The 20,871-nt window shown below is 40.9% G+C and overlaps 1 protein-coding gene and 1 pseudogene across 1 annotated transcript; one reads left to right on the forward strand and one right to left on the reverse strand.

The window, feature by feature from the left end:
• On the forward strand, positions 1–12,353 carry LOC133929608 (putative RNA polymerase II subunit B1 CTD phosphatase RPAP2 homolog; annotated as a pseudogene).
• Positions 12,354–13,477: 1,124 nt separating this feature from the next.
• Positions 13,478–16,069, reverse strand: LOC133928348 (probable protein phosphatase 2C 47). Its single transcript, XM_062374643.1, has 4 exons — positions 15,642–16,069; positions 14,722–14,913; positions 14,392–14,627; positions 13,478–14,304 (listed from the first exon to the last, which is right to left on the reverse strand). Exons 1-4 carry the CDS (start codon positions 15,813–15,815, stop codon positions 13,737–13,739), a joined length of 1,170 nt encoding a protein of 389 aa, XP_062230627.1. The 5' UTR covers positions 15,816–16,069; the 3' UTR covers positions 13,478–13,736.
• Between the last annotated feature and the right edge of the window lie 4,802 nt (positions 16,070–20,871).

Raw genomic sequence — 20,871 nt, forward strand, 5'->3', positions numbered from 1 at the left:
ATGGCGCGGGAGCAGATGCCTTGGGCGGGCAAGCGGGCCACATGGTGCATGCAGGCGCGAGCGTGTGGGTATGAGGTGCAGCTGGTGTGGCTGTGGGGACACATGGAGTGCTCTGGTTGCGCGGAAAGGCTGGACTGGTGGGCTGCTATGGCACGGGTGGGCTGGGCCAGGTGGGGTGTAGAATAGCATATAAATATATGTATGTATGTATATACTCTTAGGAGTATGTATTTTTGGCTTGATCTATAGTCATCATGTTATCAGAGAAATATGCACTATTTTTTAAGATATATAAATTCTTTTCTGAATACCTGTTAGAAAGGATATGTACATCTGAGAGTACAAAGCAGAACATGTGTCATATATATTTAGCAAAAGTTGATCTCAACACATACATTTATTTTTCGTTTTTGGATAATTAACAATCAATGTTTAGAGCTCAATTTTTTTTATCTCACTATCATTGTGTGACAAAAACCAAGCACATTCTTAATGAAAATCCATCTATTCTTCCTTTTACACTCCTACTATATAAGTAAATTTATCAAAATATATAAGCAAAATCATATGATTAAAAAATGAAAATAGAACCGTGTGAAGGTAAATCATACACATGTATTCCATACAAAGAAGAGGACAAGTGTGAACGCACGAAAAGTAGAATTTCATTAAATACAACTGCTTATATTTTTTAAACCGTGTATTTAATCTCTGATCCGTTTACATGATTGTAGTCCTTTATATTTTTATCAATAAAATGAGATCCATCTTGGTTGTATTTTGGTGTAATTTTTTGATTCACACAAATTGCCTACATCAGAATTGAAAAATTGTTAAAACTAATCCAATTAAAATACTTAAGTGGTTTCTAATATTGCGTATATTAGAACATTAAAAAACATCCACATATACAACTCAGTTATTTACTGTTTTAATGCATATTTGTTCATACTCTCTTCACAATATACACATCAATACTTTGCTTTATCAACCATCAGTCGGATAAACAAGTTTTTTAAAGTAACGAGCAAGTTTTCGAAAAATCGTAAGCAAATTATAATGCACCAAGAAGCACTTTTTTATATGGAGTTGATATTGAAAAAACTTCACTTTATCACCATCAGTTACATAAGCAAGTTTTTTAAAGTCATGAGCAAGTTTTTGGAAAATCATAAGCAAATTATAATACTCAGAAGTATTTTTTTTATATTAAGTTAATATAGAAAAAATATCATCGAAATATACTCAACTGAGATCTAGTTTTGAAGCTTTTATCACACAAACCACAATAATACAATCAGATTTTAATTTAGATGCTCGATTTAGGAACTATGAGTTTTAAAATTTTGAAATCGAGTTACATGTGAATGACGTCAACAACTTATCTTTTTTTCTTTCTCCATACATGCAATAGTGGACACGGATCCTCTGCAGTCAACTGCAGAGAGCTACAGTGGAGTGCATTAGGAGCACTTCACAGCCGATGATTTGGAGATGGATGGATCGGATCAACTGCTACAGCGATGCTACATTATATAGTGCTACAGTACAGGTCCGCAATAGAGCAGAGGCAAGCACTGCAGCTACAGTAATCCTCAATAAATAATAATTAATTAATGCCGAGACCGTAGCAGTAGACTCATATTATTGTATAAACAGTAGTCTTCTGCATTAAACGTCATTAATGCAGAGGATCCGTGTCCTACAGTAGAACACCAGTCGATAACATCGAACTAACGACCGATCCGAGCAGAACGACCGATCCGAGCGTGCGTGCCGCTCTCGTCGTGCGGCATGCTTGGAATTTAGTCTTTGGGATTAAATTATAGGTGACCAGTCAATTCTTGCTGCGGAGCGATATATACAGATCAACAAAACGAGAGACGACGATGGAAGAAAACAAATTTCTGCGTCAGGCCAGCAAGACATGTAGAAAAGTCATCCAAACTCCATTCCCCCTTAATCTGCGTTGTGATATATGCAGTGCATGTAAAGGGGGGACGCACATGCGTCATGCAAGCAGCAACTTGTTTATTTCGTGCCCATAGCAGCCCCCAGCTTCCAAGACGCTTCGCCCACATCACATATATGCATAGCAGAGCGTAGCATAGCAGCCGGGCTAGCTACATATATCCAACAAACCTGCTTTGGCTCTATTCCTTGTACTTTTGCAGCACGCGCAAGTTCCTTTTGATTTATTATAATAATCTGCATGCGATGTCATCTGCTCGGCCGTTTAAAATTACCGTTATGGCTGGGCCACAACTTACATGTTACAAGTTACCTAGATGCTCCTTCATGTGGATCGAGTATATTCTAGTGCGTATATACTATACAGGGCATCATCTCTCTCTCTCTTTTATTATATATATATATATATATGTATTTATATATAACTAGCTATAAAATATCCTATTCTATGGTCGGACTCAACTCACGCATCCGATCCGACCCGAATGACCCAACCCAACCCATCTACTCAAATTGTGAGTTTTTTTTTCCTATTTTGATCTTCAGTTTTGAGATCCGCGTCATGGACAATATATAAACCAGGTTTTTTTTTGGAAGGGCTGGATTTATATTAACATAAAAAGGATATTACATCTCAGATATTATAAAGAGACCCCTGCATAAAGTGAGAATTACAAAGAAAACCAGTACAGGACCTCCTGTTTATCTTCTCTACCTCCTATGTATACACGTGCTCCCCCATACAGAAACAGAGAGAAACGAGCACGAAGATGAGAATGAACTCTCCTTCCAAACCGGTGTAGAAAAATAGCCTTATTAGGTTGTAATGGTGATTTTGATGATCAATAATAATATAGTTATTGAGGTAAATATATTTGTCAAGAATATATGTTATTAGGTCTTATAGATATAATATATCAAGAAATCATTGTAACCGGGACAAAATTTGATTGAATTAGAAAAGTATTAGAATAATTGACCTCACCAGATAATCCAGTGCAGTAGAGTTTGCACTTACCGAAGCATTGTGCACAGAAGTTGATAGCCTCACCGGATAGTCCGATGCTCTGTGTCTTGAACTCACCAAAGCGTTTCTGACAAAAGAGAGGAAGCTGAGTACCTCACCGGATAGTCCGGTGCACTGGATAGCACCGAAATATTTCTTGTAGAGAAGAATGTAAGTGCAAAGACCGAAGATCAATCCACGAAAGGTCCGGTGTTTGGTTTGTGCACACCGGAGTATATCACTGGATTAGAGAGTGTTTATAGGCTTAGAGTGAGTTGTAGTTAGGTGCTGCAGATTAAAGAAGGGATCAAGAAGTGATCTTAACTTGTACCGAGTAGTGCGTCGACGCCTTAGAGTCTTTGTGACTCGCTGGTATCTTGGGTCTTGGTGGCTCAAGATTGTTGACCCTCTAATTTGGTGTGGAGCGACGGCAAGACACGTGTACGGGGATGCGGAGACCCTTTCCTTAGCGGCTCAAGCTCCTAAGTAATCATGGTAGCAAGTGACTGAAAGAGAGGCTAGTGATGAGATCTAGTCTTGGTGGTTTGATGACCTATTATGCTTGAGACCTTATTTTGGTGACTTGGTAACTCAAGAGATGTAACTGGAAGAGTCATGCTGATCTGGAGCATATCCTTTATGGAGCTCTAACATAGACTAGGAGAACTATAGTGATGAGACAGATCCTGAAGTTATAATTCCCCCATGGTTTTTACTTGCCCAGCCAAATTTGTCATGCCACAGCTACACAATTCAACTTAACCCTCTTCTTATCTCAACTATAATCCGTCTCTTATAAATTAACTACCATCAATATCTTTTCAACTAAGTTTTTAAAGGGTAAACATGGCCGGACAAGATAAAAGTCGTGGTGAGAACTATAGTGTTGAGACGGATCCCGAAACTATAATTCCCACCATGGCCTTCACTTGCTCGGCCCAAATCTGTCGTGCCACAACTACACAATTCCACTTAATCCCTCTTCTTCTCTCAACTCTAATATGTCTCTTCTCAACTAACTATAATCGAAAACCATAATTTCTAAAAGGGACAAATATTCTATATGTTGACAAAAACCTAAATTCTTCATCCTAATAGCACAGTAAGCATTGCTCCTTCAAACAATCATGACAAACGAATATTTTTATCATTCATCTTGCATCAAGCTAAACACTGATAAAAAAGAAAGGTTACCTGTTACTGACAGAATCAACCATAGCAAATTTTCAATTTTTGTAGAAGCAATTAATATTTTCCAAACTGAACCATGTGGTAGAATAAATGGATCACCTCATATATATTGAAATAGCTAATATGTTAATTGTCATTGTTCACTCTCTAATTTCATAGATCCAACCGTAAAAAAGATGATAGCTAAATATGAATTAGTTCCATCATAAACTTACATTATATAGTTGTCAGTGTATTGCGTAAAAGGGTACCCCGGCTAACAGGCCCCACGAAGAGTGTAAACAGTCAGGGGAACATGCCTCATAAAAGCTGATCTGTCGTGCGACCAAGGAAGGGTTACCATGACCAGTGCAAGGCCTCTAGCGACCAACTCGCTACGCCTTCACATAAACCTGCGACCAGATCCACTGATCGCGGGACCGGATTAGACGCAACCCATCTAAAGCGCCTTTATTTGGCACTTGCTCGAATGCTTCTCTTCACCAGGCACCGGCTCCGACGGATAAAGTCATGGGCGGTGCAAGGGGGCGTTGTCCCATTCCGTAGCATTAAAGGATACGGAGTGAGACTTTACAGGTTGACGTAGCACCACACGACAGATGGGACGTTGTCAGCCATCCGACAGGGCAAGTGGATTGGAACGACGCAGAGAGGTAAGTGGATGGGGACGGCGTAGAGAGGTAGTTGGATGGGGATGGTGCAGAGAGGCATTCGGACGGGGACGGTGCATAAGGGCATCGTTCCGTCCTGTCGCATTAAATACGGCGAGGTAGGGCTCTACGGGCTAAACACGACGTCGCACGGCAGCACGACATACAATACCGTCAGAGCAAATTGGCATACCTAGTCCTTCGTCATGATGATTTGAGTTAAATATTAGAATGAACTGAGGCCATCTATGTAGGACACACATGTAAGTTCTCCCCCTCCCTACTATATAAAGGGATGAGAACTCCGTTTGTAAGGTAGAGAAATCAATTCTGGCAAATTGTTGGAATAGGATCTGTAACCAACTGAGACCACAGAAAAAGAATACACAGGATGTAGGGCTATTACCCTAAGGAGGGTCTGAACCTGGATAATCCTCGGTGTTCTTGAGTTGCACATATACAAACAAATTCAGTAGGCACTCTCCGAATAAAGATCACGCACTCGTCGTCCGATACACCATGGAATCATTGTCAAGGATTTTTCCTCTGACAATAGCAAATCTGAGCGATGATGCGACGGGGTCAGGATGGAGGAGGCCGAGGAGAGCGCTGCGGTGTCAGGGTGGAGTGGGCTAGGTGTGGAAGGGGGTGAGGAGCCAGTTAGATATAGAGGCTATCACTGACGGTTCTAGGTGTGAACTAGTAGCGATAGCTGGTCACGGATTAAGGTTTATGTAGTAGTGAGTCTTATCATGAACCATGATTGTCTGTAAAAGATGAGCATCATACACTACCCATTTCTTAATCTGAGCATGGGGAATATCTTAAATAAAAACTCTAAAGAGATGCTACGAGCAACAAAGCACCCTGTTTCAGTTCTCATAGAAAATCCATACAACCACCTGTAAAGGATTGTTCATGCACATAGATGTATTGTTCAGGCATCAATGATTATATATGCCAATTAAAGCCGCAAGAGTTATATCATAACACAGTATATATATAATACTTCATCCATTTAAGAATGTAAAATATATTTTGTTTAAAAAAAACTCAAACTTCATAAGTTTTGACTGATAATTAGTCAAATTATATACATATTTAGTATTTTTAATATGGTGTTGACTTTATAACAATTGATAACATATTATAAAAGAAATTAACAGCCAAAATTTATTTTTTATGATTTTTCAAAATAAAATACGTCTTATATTTTTTAATGGAGGGAATAGTAACATAGCTTTTGCCAATAACGATGCCGCAGTGCAATTTTCATTTTGGTCCAGGGTCCATCTGTCATATGTGTGCCGTGTCCGTCCCTAGCAATTACCATGGTTGGCACGGGGTATCAGTCCCTAGCAATTACCATGGTATGCAGCTTTACTTGTGTGTATCGAGGTGGTTGGTGGGGGATGTTTCGTTGTGTATGCTACCTTGTTCTTTTTTGTAAGTTCAAATATCGATGTCATGACGACCATGTTTCTGGTTGTTATGATATCGACGCTGAGAGCAACTAGGGTGCAGTATGTTATGCTACCACAAAAGGTAATTAAGTTATCTATGTGCTCATGCGTAATATATAGGGCCACGTAGAGATACTAGAAAGTATAATAAATTAAAAGGGATATGCTTGTTTTTTTGTTTTTTTAATACTGTTATGAGCTGTTAGATGGATATCTAATGACTCATAGCTATCTTTAATCTCTGTCTTCAACCACCCGTTAGCTTATAGCCGTGCTAGCTACCCCGCCTCCCGCCTTCCTTCACCTGCCTCCGGCGTGATGCTCCCACAATCAGATCCGCTACCGTCGCGCTAATCCGGCTTTGTTGGTCCATCTCCACTCGCCTCCGCCCCGACACCACCCTCCAGCCATCCTCCGCTAGCCACGGCCACACCGCCATACTGCTCTGCCCCTGCGGTCGCCTCCTTCGTCAAGCCAGCCTCCCTCCCCAGGACTTCTTCTAAGTCCTACAATGAAGGAGCCCCCCTCAAAAAAAAAAAAAAAAAAATTCAACCCTCTCTCTTAATCCCTGTGGGCGTTCTTTGTCACTTGATCCATACATCTCATTTTCAAGAACCTATTAGGAGGTGTGTAAATTAAAACCTAATGGTATTAAAAATCCGTTCTCTCTTCTTTTTCTCTCCAAATTTATCAAGGAATATAATTGATGAAAAATTGAGCTCTTAACTAGTAGCTTCCTTTCTTTTTTTCCATTAGTAGACCATGTATAGCCAGTAGCTTCATATTCAGCATGTGTGCAAACAGGGGAGTGTACATGTTGACAGCTCACGACCGACACACACCATGGCTGACTGGTCCTTGGATGTGAAGTGGTCACATGTCGCTCTGTCACAATTAGAAAGCTAGGATTTGCTTGTCCCGCACAGGTTAGTGCAATGATGCAGTTAGTTGCTCGATCAACTTCTCTCCTTTTTGCTCCCCTCAACGATCATGAAATGAGCTAGCAATTGAGCCAAGGTCGTGTAACTCGTGTGCACACGAGCTAGCTCTCTCCAATTTAAATTGGGCGCCAAATCAATCCATTTTATGTAGCGATGGCGATCGAGCACGGCGAACATAGGTAGAACTCCCTCATATCTACGCTCCCCTGTTTACAATAATAGGCCAAGAACTAAAAACATGTCTGTCGCCCAACGGCAGGGCTGGCCCGGGGAGGGTCGAGTGGGTAGGCCATCCCAGGTCCTCAAAATCTAAAGACACCATATGTATATATATATTATATATATCGGCTCAAAAGCAAATTAAAAAAATTAGATCTGAACGATTTATATTTAATAATAAGATCTTATTTTTAATCTCGCTCCAGACCACCGAAATGTCAGGGCTGGGCCTACCCAACGGGCACAATTACCATCCGTAATTGTGTGGCTTGATCTCTCCCGGAATTTGAGCGCATTTTAGTGGTTGGTGATCTTGCTGAACCTTCAGTGATTTAACGAGTTTAAATATCAAAAAACAGCAAAAAGACAAAAACACGGCCTGCATGCACAACTTAGCATACCATTTGGCTGAAGGGAGGTCACGCTGCAGGAATGGATTGGGCCATCGGATGCAATCGAGGGATATGTGCCGCACCGCGACCACGCTGCAGAAGGTGAGCATTCCATAATTTATTTGTTTGTACTTGCATTTTATTTTGCAATTGTGAATTTTATGTCCGATGGATGATGATAGCCGATGCACTATAGTCATTGTATGGCAATTCGTTGCTTAAGTAGTGCAGTAGAAATTTGTGGCCATACAGACGATCAGGTATGACTTATGAGGAACTTGGGTAGATTGAATTGGTTTCCAAAACAAGAGGTGAATGTAGATCAAGTGTATGGTGTGATTACTTTGAACATAAATCTTTACATGGTGGTCGTAATTAGCAAGTGTACTTGTCCTTTTTGTGACATACTGACATCTATGATTGCCGCTTGTCGCTAGGTCTAATTATCGACGTCGTTGAATCTATGAAAACATGTTTGGTGAAAGGAGTCAAACTCGATGCCTATTGCATATTGTTTATATGATTGCTTCCTTTCTGATTGACACATGCAATCCCCAGATATAGGATCGCACTTTATTGTTCAAGTATAACTACAAATTGAAAGAAAATTAGACAGTTCCAGAACAAGAGATGAATATAGATCAAGTGTATGGTGTGATTACTTTGAACATAAATCTTTACATGATGGTCGTAATTAGAAAGTGTACTTGTCCTTTTTTGTGACATACTGACATTTTAAGATTGCCGCTTGTCGGTAGCTCTAACTAATTATCACGTCGTTGAATCTATGAAAACATGTTTGGTGAAAGGAGTCAGAATTCGATGCCTATTGCATATTGTTTGTATGATTGCTTCCTTCCTGATTGACACATGCAATCCCCAGATATAGGATCACACTTTATTGTTCAAGTATAACTACAAATTAAAAGAAAATTAGACTAATAGAGCTTGTTTGTCATGGTGTGGCTCCATAAAGGAGGTCGCTTCACCCAAGAGTTTTAGCCATTCCAATAGCCTTGGTTTAGTATCCTGGCAGTCTAGTGCAGCATTTAAACATCATGAGTATGCTACTGAGGCAGTTCAACCTGCACTTTGAAGCACATTTACAATTGTTGAGGGTCCACAACTTTGCTGCAGGGCTTTTTACTATTTTTATATGGAGACTTGCACACTAGAAATAGAATCACGGTTCCACAAGCATCATGGGTTGGTCTATGATTTTGTGCAATAATTTTCTGTTAACTGGTGTAACAATGTTTGCAAGAGTAACGGTAGTTTGACTTGCAGGAACATTTCTGTACATGAAAGGATGCTTATCTCCGTTCTTGCCCTTTGTTCGGCCTATCTTAAATTTTGAACACTTGAAGAAACAGTGAGCTTGTGTTCTGTATTTCAGGGCCAAAGCCAGAGAGGCTAAGCAGAAAAAGTTGCCGGATCTGAGCAGTCCAGAAATAAGATGGTGGATTCTAGGAATGCTGCTCCTGGTGAAGATGGCATGTCAATTTCATCTTCTTGAGTTGAAACACATGTGTGCTCAGAAGTAATAGCTAAAAGGATGGGCAACATGGTTCTTAGTGAGAATACAAAAACACAGAGAAAGAAGACAACAAAAACTTCTTCGAAGATGCTGAAGCAGGAAGAAGATAACGATATGTTGTCATCTTGCATATCAGATTCCATAGCAAAGCAGCTAGAGGTTGCAGTTATGGAAGGGAAAAAGGGCAGTAAGAAAAAGAAAGCAAGTAAATCATCATCAAAGGCACAGAAGAGTAAGGCTAGAAGAAGACCTGCTGGATGTGATGGGCATGAAGTGAACTTTACGAGTACCATCATTATTGGGGATGCTTCAAAAAACATGGATCAAGGGACTATGGGTCAGTATAACTACTTGTCAAGTTCCATATTGGCAAATAATCATCCCTCGTCATCTCAATATGCAGCAAATGATTCAAGACAAGCTTACGCTGAACAGCTATACGAAGAATTCAGTAAAGCAGTGAGCATTGGAAAAGATGAGACAGGTGATGAGAAGATGAGACCTGCACTAAAATCATTTTTAGAAAGGCGGCGGGAGGACTGCCGAATATATTAGACTAGGAGGGAAAAAAGGGGTACAAAGATAAAAGAGAGAAGAAAAAGGACAGAGGACTAAAAAAACTCGATCCTGGCCGTAGGAGAGGAAGCTTGGGGCGGCCAAAACACCTGACAGAATCATCCCTAAGCCCCCACGACCTGACAACCAGGTAGAGAAAAGAAAACAGACCCAGCCAGACAACAAGAAACTAAAAGACAATAGGCAGAGCTAAAAAGAGTTCATCGGTATGCTCCTTAATTAAAAGCGCGAGCTGGAGTGCTTCTTCTTTTTTATTTTGGAACGTTCGTCGATTCCTTTCCTTCCAAATAGACCACCAAAATATAATGACAATTCCATTGAAATCTCGCCTTAGCTCCCAGACAGTCGCGTTTGAAGAAGCTTGCCACCAATCTAAGATGGTTCTGTAAAGACTCAAAGGAGGTAAATTCCGAAAGTTCAACCAAGTGGAAAGATGTATCCAAACTTCCCTTGTGTAGACACAATCCTTCACAGATGCATTGCTGTTTTATTGTCTTGATCACACAATTGGCAGGTTTGATTGTGTGGCCAGCTTCTTTTCGCCAAATTATCGGCCGTTAGAATTTTGTTTCGCAAAAGGATCTAAACAAACATTTTGCTCTTTTGCTCGGCTTTAGCATTCCAGATTTTCCTCATATTGAATCTCTTTACGCCTCCCACAAATTGAATCTCATAAGCACTTTTAGTGGAATATTGTCCATTCGTTCATTTCCATGAGATAGAGTCTTGATCGTCGGGTCGCAGGCTAATGTCTCGCACCAGACTCCATAAGGCAATTAATTGTTGAAGCTCTTCCTCTGTCTCCAGTATTTTGATATGGCGTAACCATCTATGTTGTGTAAGACCAAATTTGACATTGAAATTTTTTCTAGAGGATTTTACAAAATGAGAGACACAATATTGCGAGGGGCCATCCCATGCAACCAGCTAGAGAACCAAAAGGATGCCTTCTCCCCATTTCCCACCGACACTAAAATCATCATTGAAGGTTGCCGGGTCTAAGAGCGGAATACAGTCTGTGACATGGGCAGATGAGAATGGGAGTGTTTTAGAAACAAGAAAAGCGTATGAAAGCCATTCAAATGATATAAAACAATCTGAAGAAGGCATCGACAGTTCACCAAGGGATGCATCTGCAGAGGCTTGTGCAGCTGCACTTATTGAGGCAGCAGAAGCTATTTCTTCAAGCACATCAGAAGTAGAAGATGCAGGTGAACATATATTCATTATATTCCTAACACTGCTATACTTTGAGGCACATAACTCTTGTTATTGATGGGCACGGACTTATACCTTCTCAATTCAGTTTCAAAGGTAGGAATCATCATATTGCCTGACATGCTTCACCAGAAACAATTCAAAAATGAAAAAGGCACTGGTGAAGATGATGAATGTGAAGTAGAGAGGGATGTTGTGACGTGGCCTAAGAAGATTGTGCTTCTAGACACAGACATGTTTGAAGTTGATGGTTCTTGGCATGACACACCTCCAGAAAGGTTTCAGTTTAACCGTGAGTATTGTTGAGAAAAAGAGTAGTAGTAGTGTTGCTTCTTTTAACTCAAGCTCAACATGACGTGCATCTCTTTTCAGCTGTCCGCTTTCGCAACAATGTGGGCTGCGCTATTTGGATGGATATCCCGGTCATCTTTGACCTATGTGTATGGGCTGATGGGGGTTCTGTGGAAGAATTGTTGATTGCCAATGGGAGGGGATATCCAGAGAAAATAGTTTTGAAAGATGGGCACTCATCAGAAATTAGAAGAGCTCTAGATACATGTGTTTGTAACACCCTGCCAGTACTTGTATCAAACTTGAGAATGCAGATCCCAGTTTCAAAGTTGGAGATTACTCTGGTACGAGTCAGGTGTACCAAGCAACTAATATCATAGTCAGTCTAATTAGAATTGATATGCATCATGCTTACGTTAATAATTTGTAGGTTAGCTTGATGCTAGTGTCTAATAGTTATATCGGTCCTCACATATGGAGCTACCATGTATGTGCTTGCATGCTACTTTTGGATAATCTAATATGAGCCTTTCTTTGCCACCAGGGATACTTGATTGACACAATGTCATTTGTTGATGCGCGGCCTTCTCTGAGATCAAGGCAGTGGCAATTGGTGGTTCTGGTACTGCTCGATGCACACTCCACTCACCGGCTTCCTGCTCTTGCTCCAGTCATATCAAATTCAAAGCTTCTGCAAAAGGTGACAAGCTGGTGTTACCTTTCCCTGACGACTTTTGTGCAAATACAAGGATGTATATGCTTTTGAGGTATTTGATTCGTTTCCTGATTTGCGCTGCAGGTGTTGAACGCCGCACAGGTTAGCAGAGAGGAGTATGACTCCATGGTCGAGCTCTTTCTCCCTTTCGGAAGATCCATCCAGACTTCCACGCCGATTTAGCATGGACAAGTTGTGTAGGCTGTGCAAATTGGCGGCTGCTCTGCATAGGATCTGGTGTATGCATAAACAGCGAAGTAAATAGGTGGGTATCTGAGTCATGGATAGCTATTGAACAAACTGCACTCCAGCATGTCAATGAACTGAAATGTTTGCGACTGTGTCGCCTGCTTGTCGTGTGCAATATTCCCTGTTCCTTCGTGTATGCTGTGAGGACAGGCACTCTTTCCTGTCATTTTCAGGAACTGTCAGCTTTAGTTCGGAGAGAGCAAAAGATGACTTCCATGGGAAGGATGTTTCACACAATAGGGACTTACCCAAAGATAACTTCTATTCATTTTTCTGGACTTACCCAAAGATAACTTCTATTCATTTTTCTGTGCGTTTTTATCTGTGGTCGCTTATTGTGGATTCGGCAGCTTAGCCCAGTCTTGTGCCATTTGACTATCTAACCAACTGGTGACTGTGCCTGATTGGTCCAAGTACCTACTAGTCGATTCCTTTTCTGAAGTTGGCGGCTAAGGTGCATACACAATGAACACTGCTCGATGTTAATGCTTACTAATTTTTATTTTCGTTGCCATCTTATTTTTTTGCTGACACACAACAGCTTTGCGCGCCGGGTTTTTATAGAAAGATGCACAAAGTTTAGTACAACAACGACAAGATCAGGCGATCTGGCCGGGGAAGGTTTTGTAAAAGGAGGATCAAGATCAAGTGAGAGGTCTGCTTAGTGCCACTGCCATTACTGATAGGCAGGTTCCGAGAGGAGCTTCAGGCCGCCTATAGACCATCCACACTTGGGGGTGTAAATTGGTCTAAGGGTACAAATCAATTCTTTTTAGTTCAACTAATAACATTATTTTTAAAAAATTAGGTAATTTTTTACAAAACTATTGTAATTAATTAAACTAAAAAAGATCCATGGGTACCTTCAGATTCACTAGTTTGCACCCCTGCCCACTTGTATTGCTCACAAAAATGACTCAACTGGCTTCTCTAACCCCCAACCTCTTGTTGCCTCGTGTATCAGCCCCAACGACCAACTGCCTACCAAAAGCTTTCTCAACTCTATGCAGCGATCGGTTGGCATGAACCATTACAGCAGAAACAATGGGTAACAGATATTGGAACGCGCAAATGACATCAACTTCAATAGATATGTACAACAGAGGTGGTGTTAACAATAACAGCAGCGACTAATAAAGGGTAAAAAGAACAACGAGAAAAATAACCTACAAAACTGCTGGCTGCTGCAGCTGACCTGCCTACTCCGCAGCCTCAACAAATGGAAACTAGAAACGAGTACTCATGATCTGTCAACCAGTGTCAGCGGTATATACACGGTGGGAACCGACGCTACCCTTCTCAGCACTCACCCTCTCTCTAGCTGTGGTCAGTCCCCAGCCAGCTCCTCAGGTTGCAGAGCGCCTCCGTCGACAGGCTCTTGCAGCTCCTCGGCCTCGCCGGCTGCTCCTGCTGCGGCGAGCTGAGCTCCGAAACGAAGCAGACCACGATCACGGTGAGGTTGTCAGCCGTCTCAAGCCGCTTCGCCTCCATCACGAGCTCCCTCGCGCACCGCTCGGGGTCGTCGTGCTGACGGAGCCCCCGCCGGACGATGCTCACCGCGTGCTGGCTGGTCATCACGTCCCATACCCCGTCGCAGCCCATGATGAGGAACTCGTCATCCTCAGAAAGCATGGTCTGGTGGAACTCTGGCTCGGCGATGAGAGGAGATGTCGAGCCGTTGGGGGTTTTCATGTCCCAGTCCCCTAAAGCCCGTGTCACTGAGAGGACACCATTGAGATAGCTGTCCTCGATGTATCCCCCTGATGCGGCAACCCTCTCACACTCCTCAACATAGTTTGCCCTGTGATCTCGAGACATCTCCATTGCTATGCCTTTCCGGCACAGGACTGCGCGGCAGTCCCCAGCATTTGCAACCAACAGTTGCCTGCAAGGTAGGGAAGGCCCAAACACGTTAAGGCAAGAACAACACGATTCAAGAGACTGGAACTACTATCACTACAGTACATCTTACCTCCCAAAGACTAATGCAGTGAGTGCCGTGGTTCCAGAAGAGCGACTGATATCCAAATCATCAGCCAGAGCAAGATCTGCCTGCAGGAAAGCCCTGCGAACAGAGTTCTCAACAGATTGAAGATATATTGCATCGACTTGCGATGCTTGTGGGAACTCACTGTCCTCAAAGAGGAACCTCATTGCATGCCTTTTCATGTAGGCTGCAGCATCCGGACCTCCATGGCCATCAAAAACCTAAAATACAGAAAGACGCAGCAACACAATCAGTTCAGGCTGTGTTGTAATATTCAGTGGACTGGAGCACCCATCTACAGAGAAAACCACTTACCCCATAGAAGGCACTAGGCAAAGGGCAGACCAACAGCGAGCCAAGATGAGCAGAAAGATCATCTATCCGTATGTGTTCATCTTCCATGTACCTCCTAGGTCCAATATCAGCGAAGCTGCCCGACCGAATGTTGGGCACAAACTGTAGCATCTCCACAGACACACTCGGTGCAGCATCACACTCCTCCAACCTCTGTATGAAAAACACATCCGGTTAATGCCTCGTTTACTGAATAGTACAAAACAAATACAAACAATAGCCAATCTTTATCTGCCAATAAACACAATTAAGACCCTGCATTCAGGTGAAACTATTTCAGTTTTCAAACGGCTTTGATCCTGCTGATCAGATTGAGACTACGGTAATGACAAATTATGCAACTTAACAAGCTTAACAGGATCTAGAGTTGAAGAACTTCTATTGCAGCAATAGGCCAACAGTTATGTCCAGATTAACAACCATTACTAGTTTTAAGACAAACTCCATATGATAAATTGGACTTCTGCAAAAGCACGCAGACTACAGCTCAACAACAACCACGCACTACAGAAATGCATCCAATAATTTCACCACCCACTTTCTCATCCCTGAGGCCTACAACTGTACAACCACCACACCCTAGAAAGGAGCTACTTTTTCCTAAGCAAGCGTATCAGCCTTTTGCGTCCACAAGTAGATCTTTTCCGAAAACGAAAAAGAAGATGGAAAGAGAGTTCCCGAGCTTGTCCTACAAACTTCAAGAACAGTTTCACAACAGTAATTTGTTGCAACACCTGAAATTATAACTAAAATGAAATCTCCAACAATCTATAATATCCAACAAGAAAAGCGCATTAAATTACTTTACAAGTAATCCTTCCTAAAGGTGGAATTTTTACCAATAATACTAGAACAAAAAGGCCCGAACTTGAGCAACTCACCAGGTGAGGCAACTCAACGGCGACGTCCACCTCAACCCCGACCTCCGCTGGCGCTGCCACCCTCGCCGCCGACATCCCGACGACCTCCTCGACCCCCTTGGCCACGCACCGGTGGTACTGCACCTCCAGCACCGGCACGGCAGCCTGATGCATCACCTCCGCCTCGGCTACCATTCCACACCTCAACAAGCCAAACAACTCCCGATCCAAGAAGAACACCGTTGCCTCGCCGGCAACCGGAAAAAAAAAAACACTGCCCGATCCGCACGCCGATCGACTCGTCGCGATGAGGAGAGCACGGAAACCTCCGAAAGCCACCGCCTTTCGACGATCTGAAAGGGGAGCGGGCGATCTCGATGGTTTCTAGGACACGGTTTCTTGATCTGGAGAGGATGGAGGAAGAAGAGAGGAGAAGAAGAAATGGGTAAACAAAAGGGGGGTAGTTGGTATTTATCCGTGCCGTGTGCTTGCGCAGAGGTGGCCGGCGGCGACCGGTGGGAGGGGGCCGGTGACTGGGTAGTGGCCGTGGGCCCGGGGGCCCGCGCGGCTGCTGCACGGATACGTGGCCGTCGCTTGCCCGTGTGATTGGCTGCCGACCACAGCACAGTTTCTCTTTTCCTATATTTTTAGGGGGTTACAGGGTTCCATAAATAAAAAAATTGATGTGTTTTAGTGAGGCAGAGATGATGTGATCTAGGGTGCTTTTGGCAGCGAGAAACCCTCGTATTTCTGCTTTTGCCATTCCTAACGCGACATCATAAGCAATATCTAAAGATTATTATATTATATAGATACAAAATAGACATAAATTATTTATTATATTGTATTTAAAACAGGGTTCATATAATTAATACATATTCTTTTCTCTCACCTCACATCATATAAGACATAAGCTACCTAGTACATGTTTATGCTATATTCATCTTTTGATTTTAAGTCAAACTAACGTCTTATAGAAGACACTACCGTATTCTCTTTTTTTATTTAATTGTTTGTCACATCATCTTTTGTTATATGTAACTATCTAATTAATGTCTAAAATATTGTACATAAAGTATTGAAAGTGGCCTTAGAAATAATAGAATCCTGGCCAAACGAATAGTTTGGTTTCTATTTTTTTTTTTTTTACTAGTTGAAGAATCACTTAAAACAGTGTTTGTCACTAGAATCATCTCCCCTTCTAACATACCATCTTAATGTCGCATTAGGAATCCGAATATACTGAACTAGCTAAATGATTATTCAAATTTATTTTGACTCACTATAGAAACGCTTTTAGAGATAAATTGAATTCAAAACGTTTCTAAGAATCCGAAACCGTGCCAAACGGTGCCTTATTGGATTAATAAAATGTGTAGAATTAGGTTTGAGTTTTATAAAATGTTTAGGCTTCAGGTTTGCATAGATGATAGGTGAGGGTGCTGTTCATCTACTCCATGTGGCATGCTTTTTGGTTTGATAAAATGTGCTCTTTAACGGTAAGTAATTCACATCATTTAATTTGACTCGTGTTAAAAAGCGTCAGGTTTCTCTGTGCCTGTTTCCATTTTTAACCAGGTAGCTGCGGTTGTAAATGAAACACTGGTTATCGGTTATTCCTGTCTTTTGGAGGGAAAAGAATGAGGATCACATGGTAAAGATTAGCAGATTGTAGAAGTAATGATATGTTTGGTTGGCTATTAAATTTGCCATATTTAACTTTAGGTGTTAACTACACCTGTTGCTCTCTTAACTCTATGGCAAAATCAAGTTGTTCAGTTGTTAACCAAACCTACATTTAGTTGTGACTAATTTTATGTGGCATTTGTTTGGATGGCTCTATAAGTGTTTGGCAAAAAATTATGGTACTATTTGGTTGGCAACATGGGTGGTTAGGAAATCACTTATATCATAAAATGGTGAGATTTGCCTCTCTTAGCATGAAGCATTTGTTCGGAAAAACAGACAGAAGTGTGAAGTCATTAATTGAATAAACAAAAATGCAGAAGTATAATAAAAAAGTGATATTATGGTTACACATGCAAGGAAAAAAAGTTCGTTGTAAGATTTTTCAGTTAGTGCTTGCCAACTGATGGCTTCAGCAAAAATGTTGAACCAAACAACAGCATAGCTTATGATAGAATTATCTTTCACATGGTCTAGAGTGATAGTTCATTAGAGGAAAGAGGTTCAGTATGGTTAATTAGAGTGATAGTTAATTAGAGCAAACAAAGTAAAGAACCGATGGCATGGTCCTACGAGAAAAGAGTACAACAGGGTCACGTGCTCACAGATACACCGTAGAGAAACAGAGAAGAGAGCGAATTAGAGAGGTGGCTTTAACCGGAGCAGCTAGGAATCTTTTGAAGGTGTGGCGCTTGTTTTTGCGGCAAAAATCTATGTGCTAAACCCTCAAACCGTGCCAAAGATTATCTTTTAACGGAATCTTTTTTTGAGTTATATTTTTTTCATAAAGAGATTTTTATTCTTTTTAACGTTCAAATGATTTTTCTTGACAGTTTTCTTTACTTAGGGATTCTCACTATCATTCTATTCACTTCGAGATTCTTTCTTTTTTTTCTTTCACGAATTTCTTCAGAGTGAAGTTATTGAAAATAAAAAAATAGTAACGAGAAGAAGAATTAGAAAAAGAACGAAATAAAGAAAAAAAGGTTGAAGATGGCCTAATGAAACTGAAAGCCTAAAATTAGCAATAAATCAAACACATGCCTACATAGTTATGATACCAGTAATCTTAGACATGATAAATCTTAGGTAGAGAACTAAACAGGCTCTAAGTGTTTCTTGCACGTCCTGGAGTGAATATGTCTCATCCTCTGCACATGCATATTCACAATTCACTCTGAAGTAATCTAACTAAATTATGAGTTGAAGTCACAATTCACAATTCCTCCTCGCCGGTCACATTTGGCGATGGATTTTTTGTTAGCGTTCTGCCAGTGAATTGACGAGAAAATACCGAGCCGATTATTGAAAGCCATCCAAACGCCACCTCAAGCACGTCGATGAGCCAGTATATTGGCGGGGCAGGGATCCAAACATACTACACTTTGATTTGCCATATTTTGGCAACAATCATTTGGCAAACAGTGAAATTCATCCAAACAAAGCTATTAGTAATTTTCATAAAACAGTATCCACGATATTTTACTTCTTTTTTCTTTCTTTTTCTGGGACCAATGAGAGGGCAACAAGTCATCACCAGTGGTGGGTGACCGGCGAGGAGGAAAGATGCCCTTTGGCCCTCTTCCCCTTTGGCTAGCTGAGAAAATCGGCAAGCACAATTACAAAGGTCTACCTGTTTCGTTTCTCCTGCTGCATCGCCATCGCAATTCATTTTAGCCATTTGCAGAAAAGAGAAACAGAGACGTGGCATTACTAAGAGGTGGATTCACCTTGTGTTATAAGGTATATGTGACATCAATTAGATTTTTATTTTACAGTGACCATTTGCAGAAAAGAGAAACAGAGACGTGGCACTACTAAGAGGTGGATTCACCTTGTGTCATAAGTACATATGACATCGATTAGATTTTTATTTTACAGTGATTCATTATATATAGTAGCGCCTGTGTGATACTATTTAGCTTGATAAGTAAGATATACGAAGTACGATATCCAAACATCTAGCAGGTCAGACTGTAACACCTAATCATTTTTATTATGGATCTATCATTGGCACTACTCGCTCTATTTTGTGGATTGGGAGGAGGAAGGAAACAAACTAGAGCATGCCATTTTCGTTTTGGCCTTGTATTGTTTGGGTTCACAAATTCAAGAAGCCTCTGGATGTTTATCTGTTGGATTCGGAAGCTTCTAGGATATTCTGCCTGGATTATGGGGAAGAATCCGTGGAGTAGCTCTTGTAGTTGTAGGCTTGAATTTTCTGATAAAAAAAGCATCAAGTTTGAGTTCATCATGGAGTAGATAGCTATTAGCTAGAAATGAGCAATGTAATGACAACTGTGATTTTGTTTAACTAGAATGTGTGTGCCATTTGTATTGTTGGGTTAGAATTTATACTTCCTCAGTTATATCCTCCGTAAACAATAGTGTTGAGTTTTAAGAATTTTCTAGAGTCGCCTTGTACTAGCTAGTTTCTTTTTTGTCTTATTGCTACGCATGCAGGTTCTCAGTTTCCTCCTTGTATGGTACAAGCTCCTCCTGAAAGCAACTCATGCAAATCTTCATCTACATCATCTGATAACGCAATATAACAACCATGGAGAAAATGACACTGCAGATAGGATTGTGGAATGCTCGAATGAATAAAATTGGATAAGAATAGTTTATAAAGGAAAAAAGGAAAACCATACTGCTAGGCTAGTCCAGCCCAAAAGCAATGTTACCTGGACACTGATACGTGTGTCGAAATCCGACTTAGACTTGGGTGTCTGATTTGGTAAAGAAAATTTGGACATGCGAAATACAACTCAAAATTCAACATGGGTGTCGGAATCCGACTCAAATTAGGGGTGTCTGATTCGGTAAATAAGTTTGAACACGGGTATCCAGGTAACACTGCCCAAAAGTGATATATCCATAGTTGGCCCAGGAAAAAGCTTTCTAATTACCAACTCTTTAGAATGAAGTAATTTGATATTTTGGAGTCAAGCTCATTCTTAGTCTACATAATAGCAACAAACAATTCAGCTGTCATTTTGGAACATTTCACTACTGTTTCCTTTTCCTATTCGTTTATTCACGTGATAATCAGCAACTTATTCTTAATGGCATATGCTACTTTTTTTATTCATATGGAAAATCTCTCTAGCTTTAAGGAGGACAAGCTAGGTCAAACCCATCACTTTCACATTCTACTTGCTAACTCCTTAACAACCTAATCCATTAAAGAGCAGCTTTGAGAAAAACACACACACCAAAAGTCCAATATATATGTTCCCCTTTGTCAAGTGTCAAGTATTTTTGATGTGAAAGTATTAATACCTAAGATGCTGCTAGCTACTTGTATAACTTAATAAGTAGCTGGTCAAAAATAATATAATTAAAAACCAAAAAAAAAGAGATCAGAATTCAGAATGCATGATCCTTCGTGTTATATGTGCACAACGATATGGTAAAATTTGTTCAAAATGATAGGAAGTTATCGAAACAAATGTGTTCAAAACGACGGTGAAACTGGGAAATCGATCTGAAAATTCAGTACGTCAAGGCAGTGCAAGCGATGGTGTAACAATTCAAATAAGCGAATTCGAATCAACTAACACGA

This window comes from Phragmites australis, chromosome 9, assembly GCF_958298935.1.
Source record: "Phragmites australis chromosome 9, lpPhrAust1.1, whole genome shotgun sequence".
Taxonomy (NCBI): Eukaryota; Viridiplantae; Streptophyta; class Magnoliopsida; order Poales; family Poaceae; genus Phragmites; species Phragmites australis.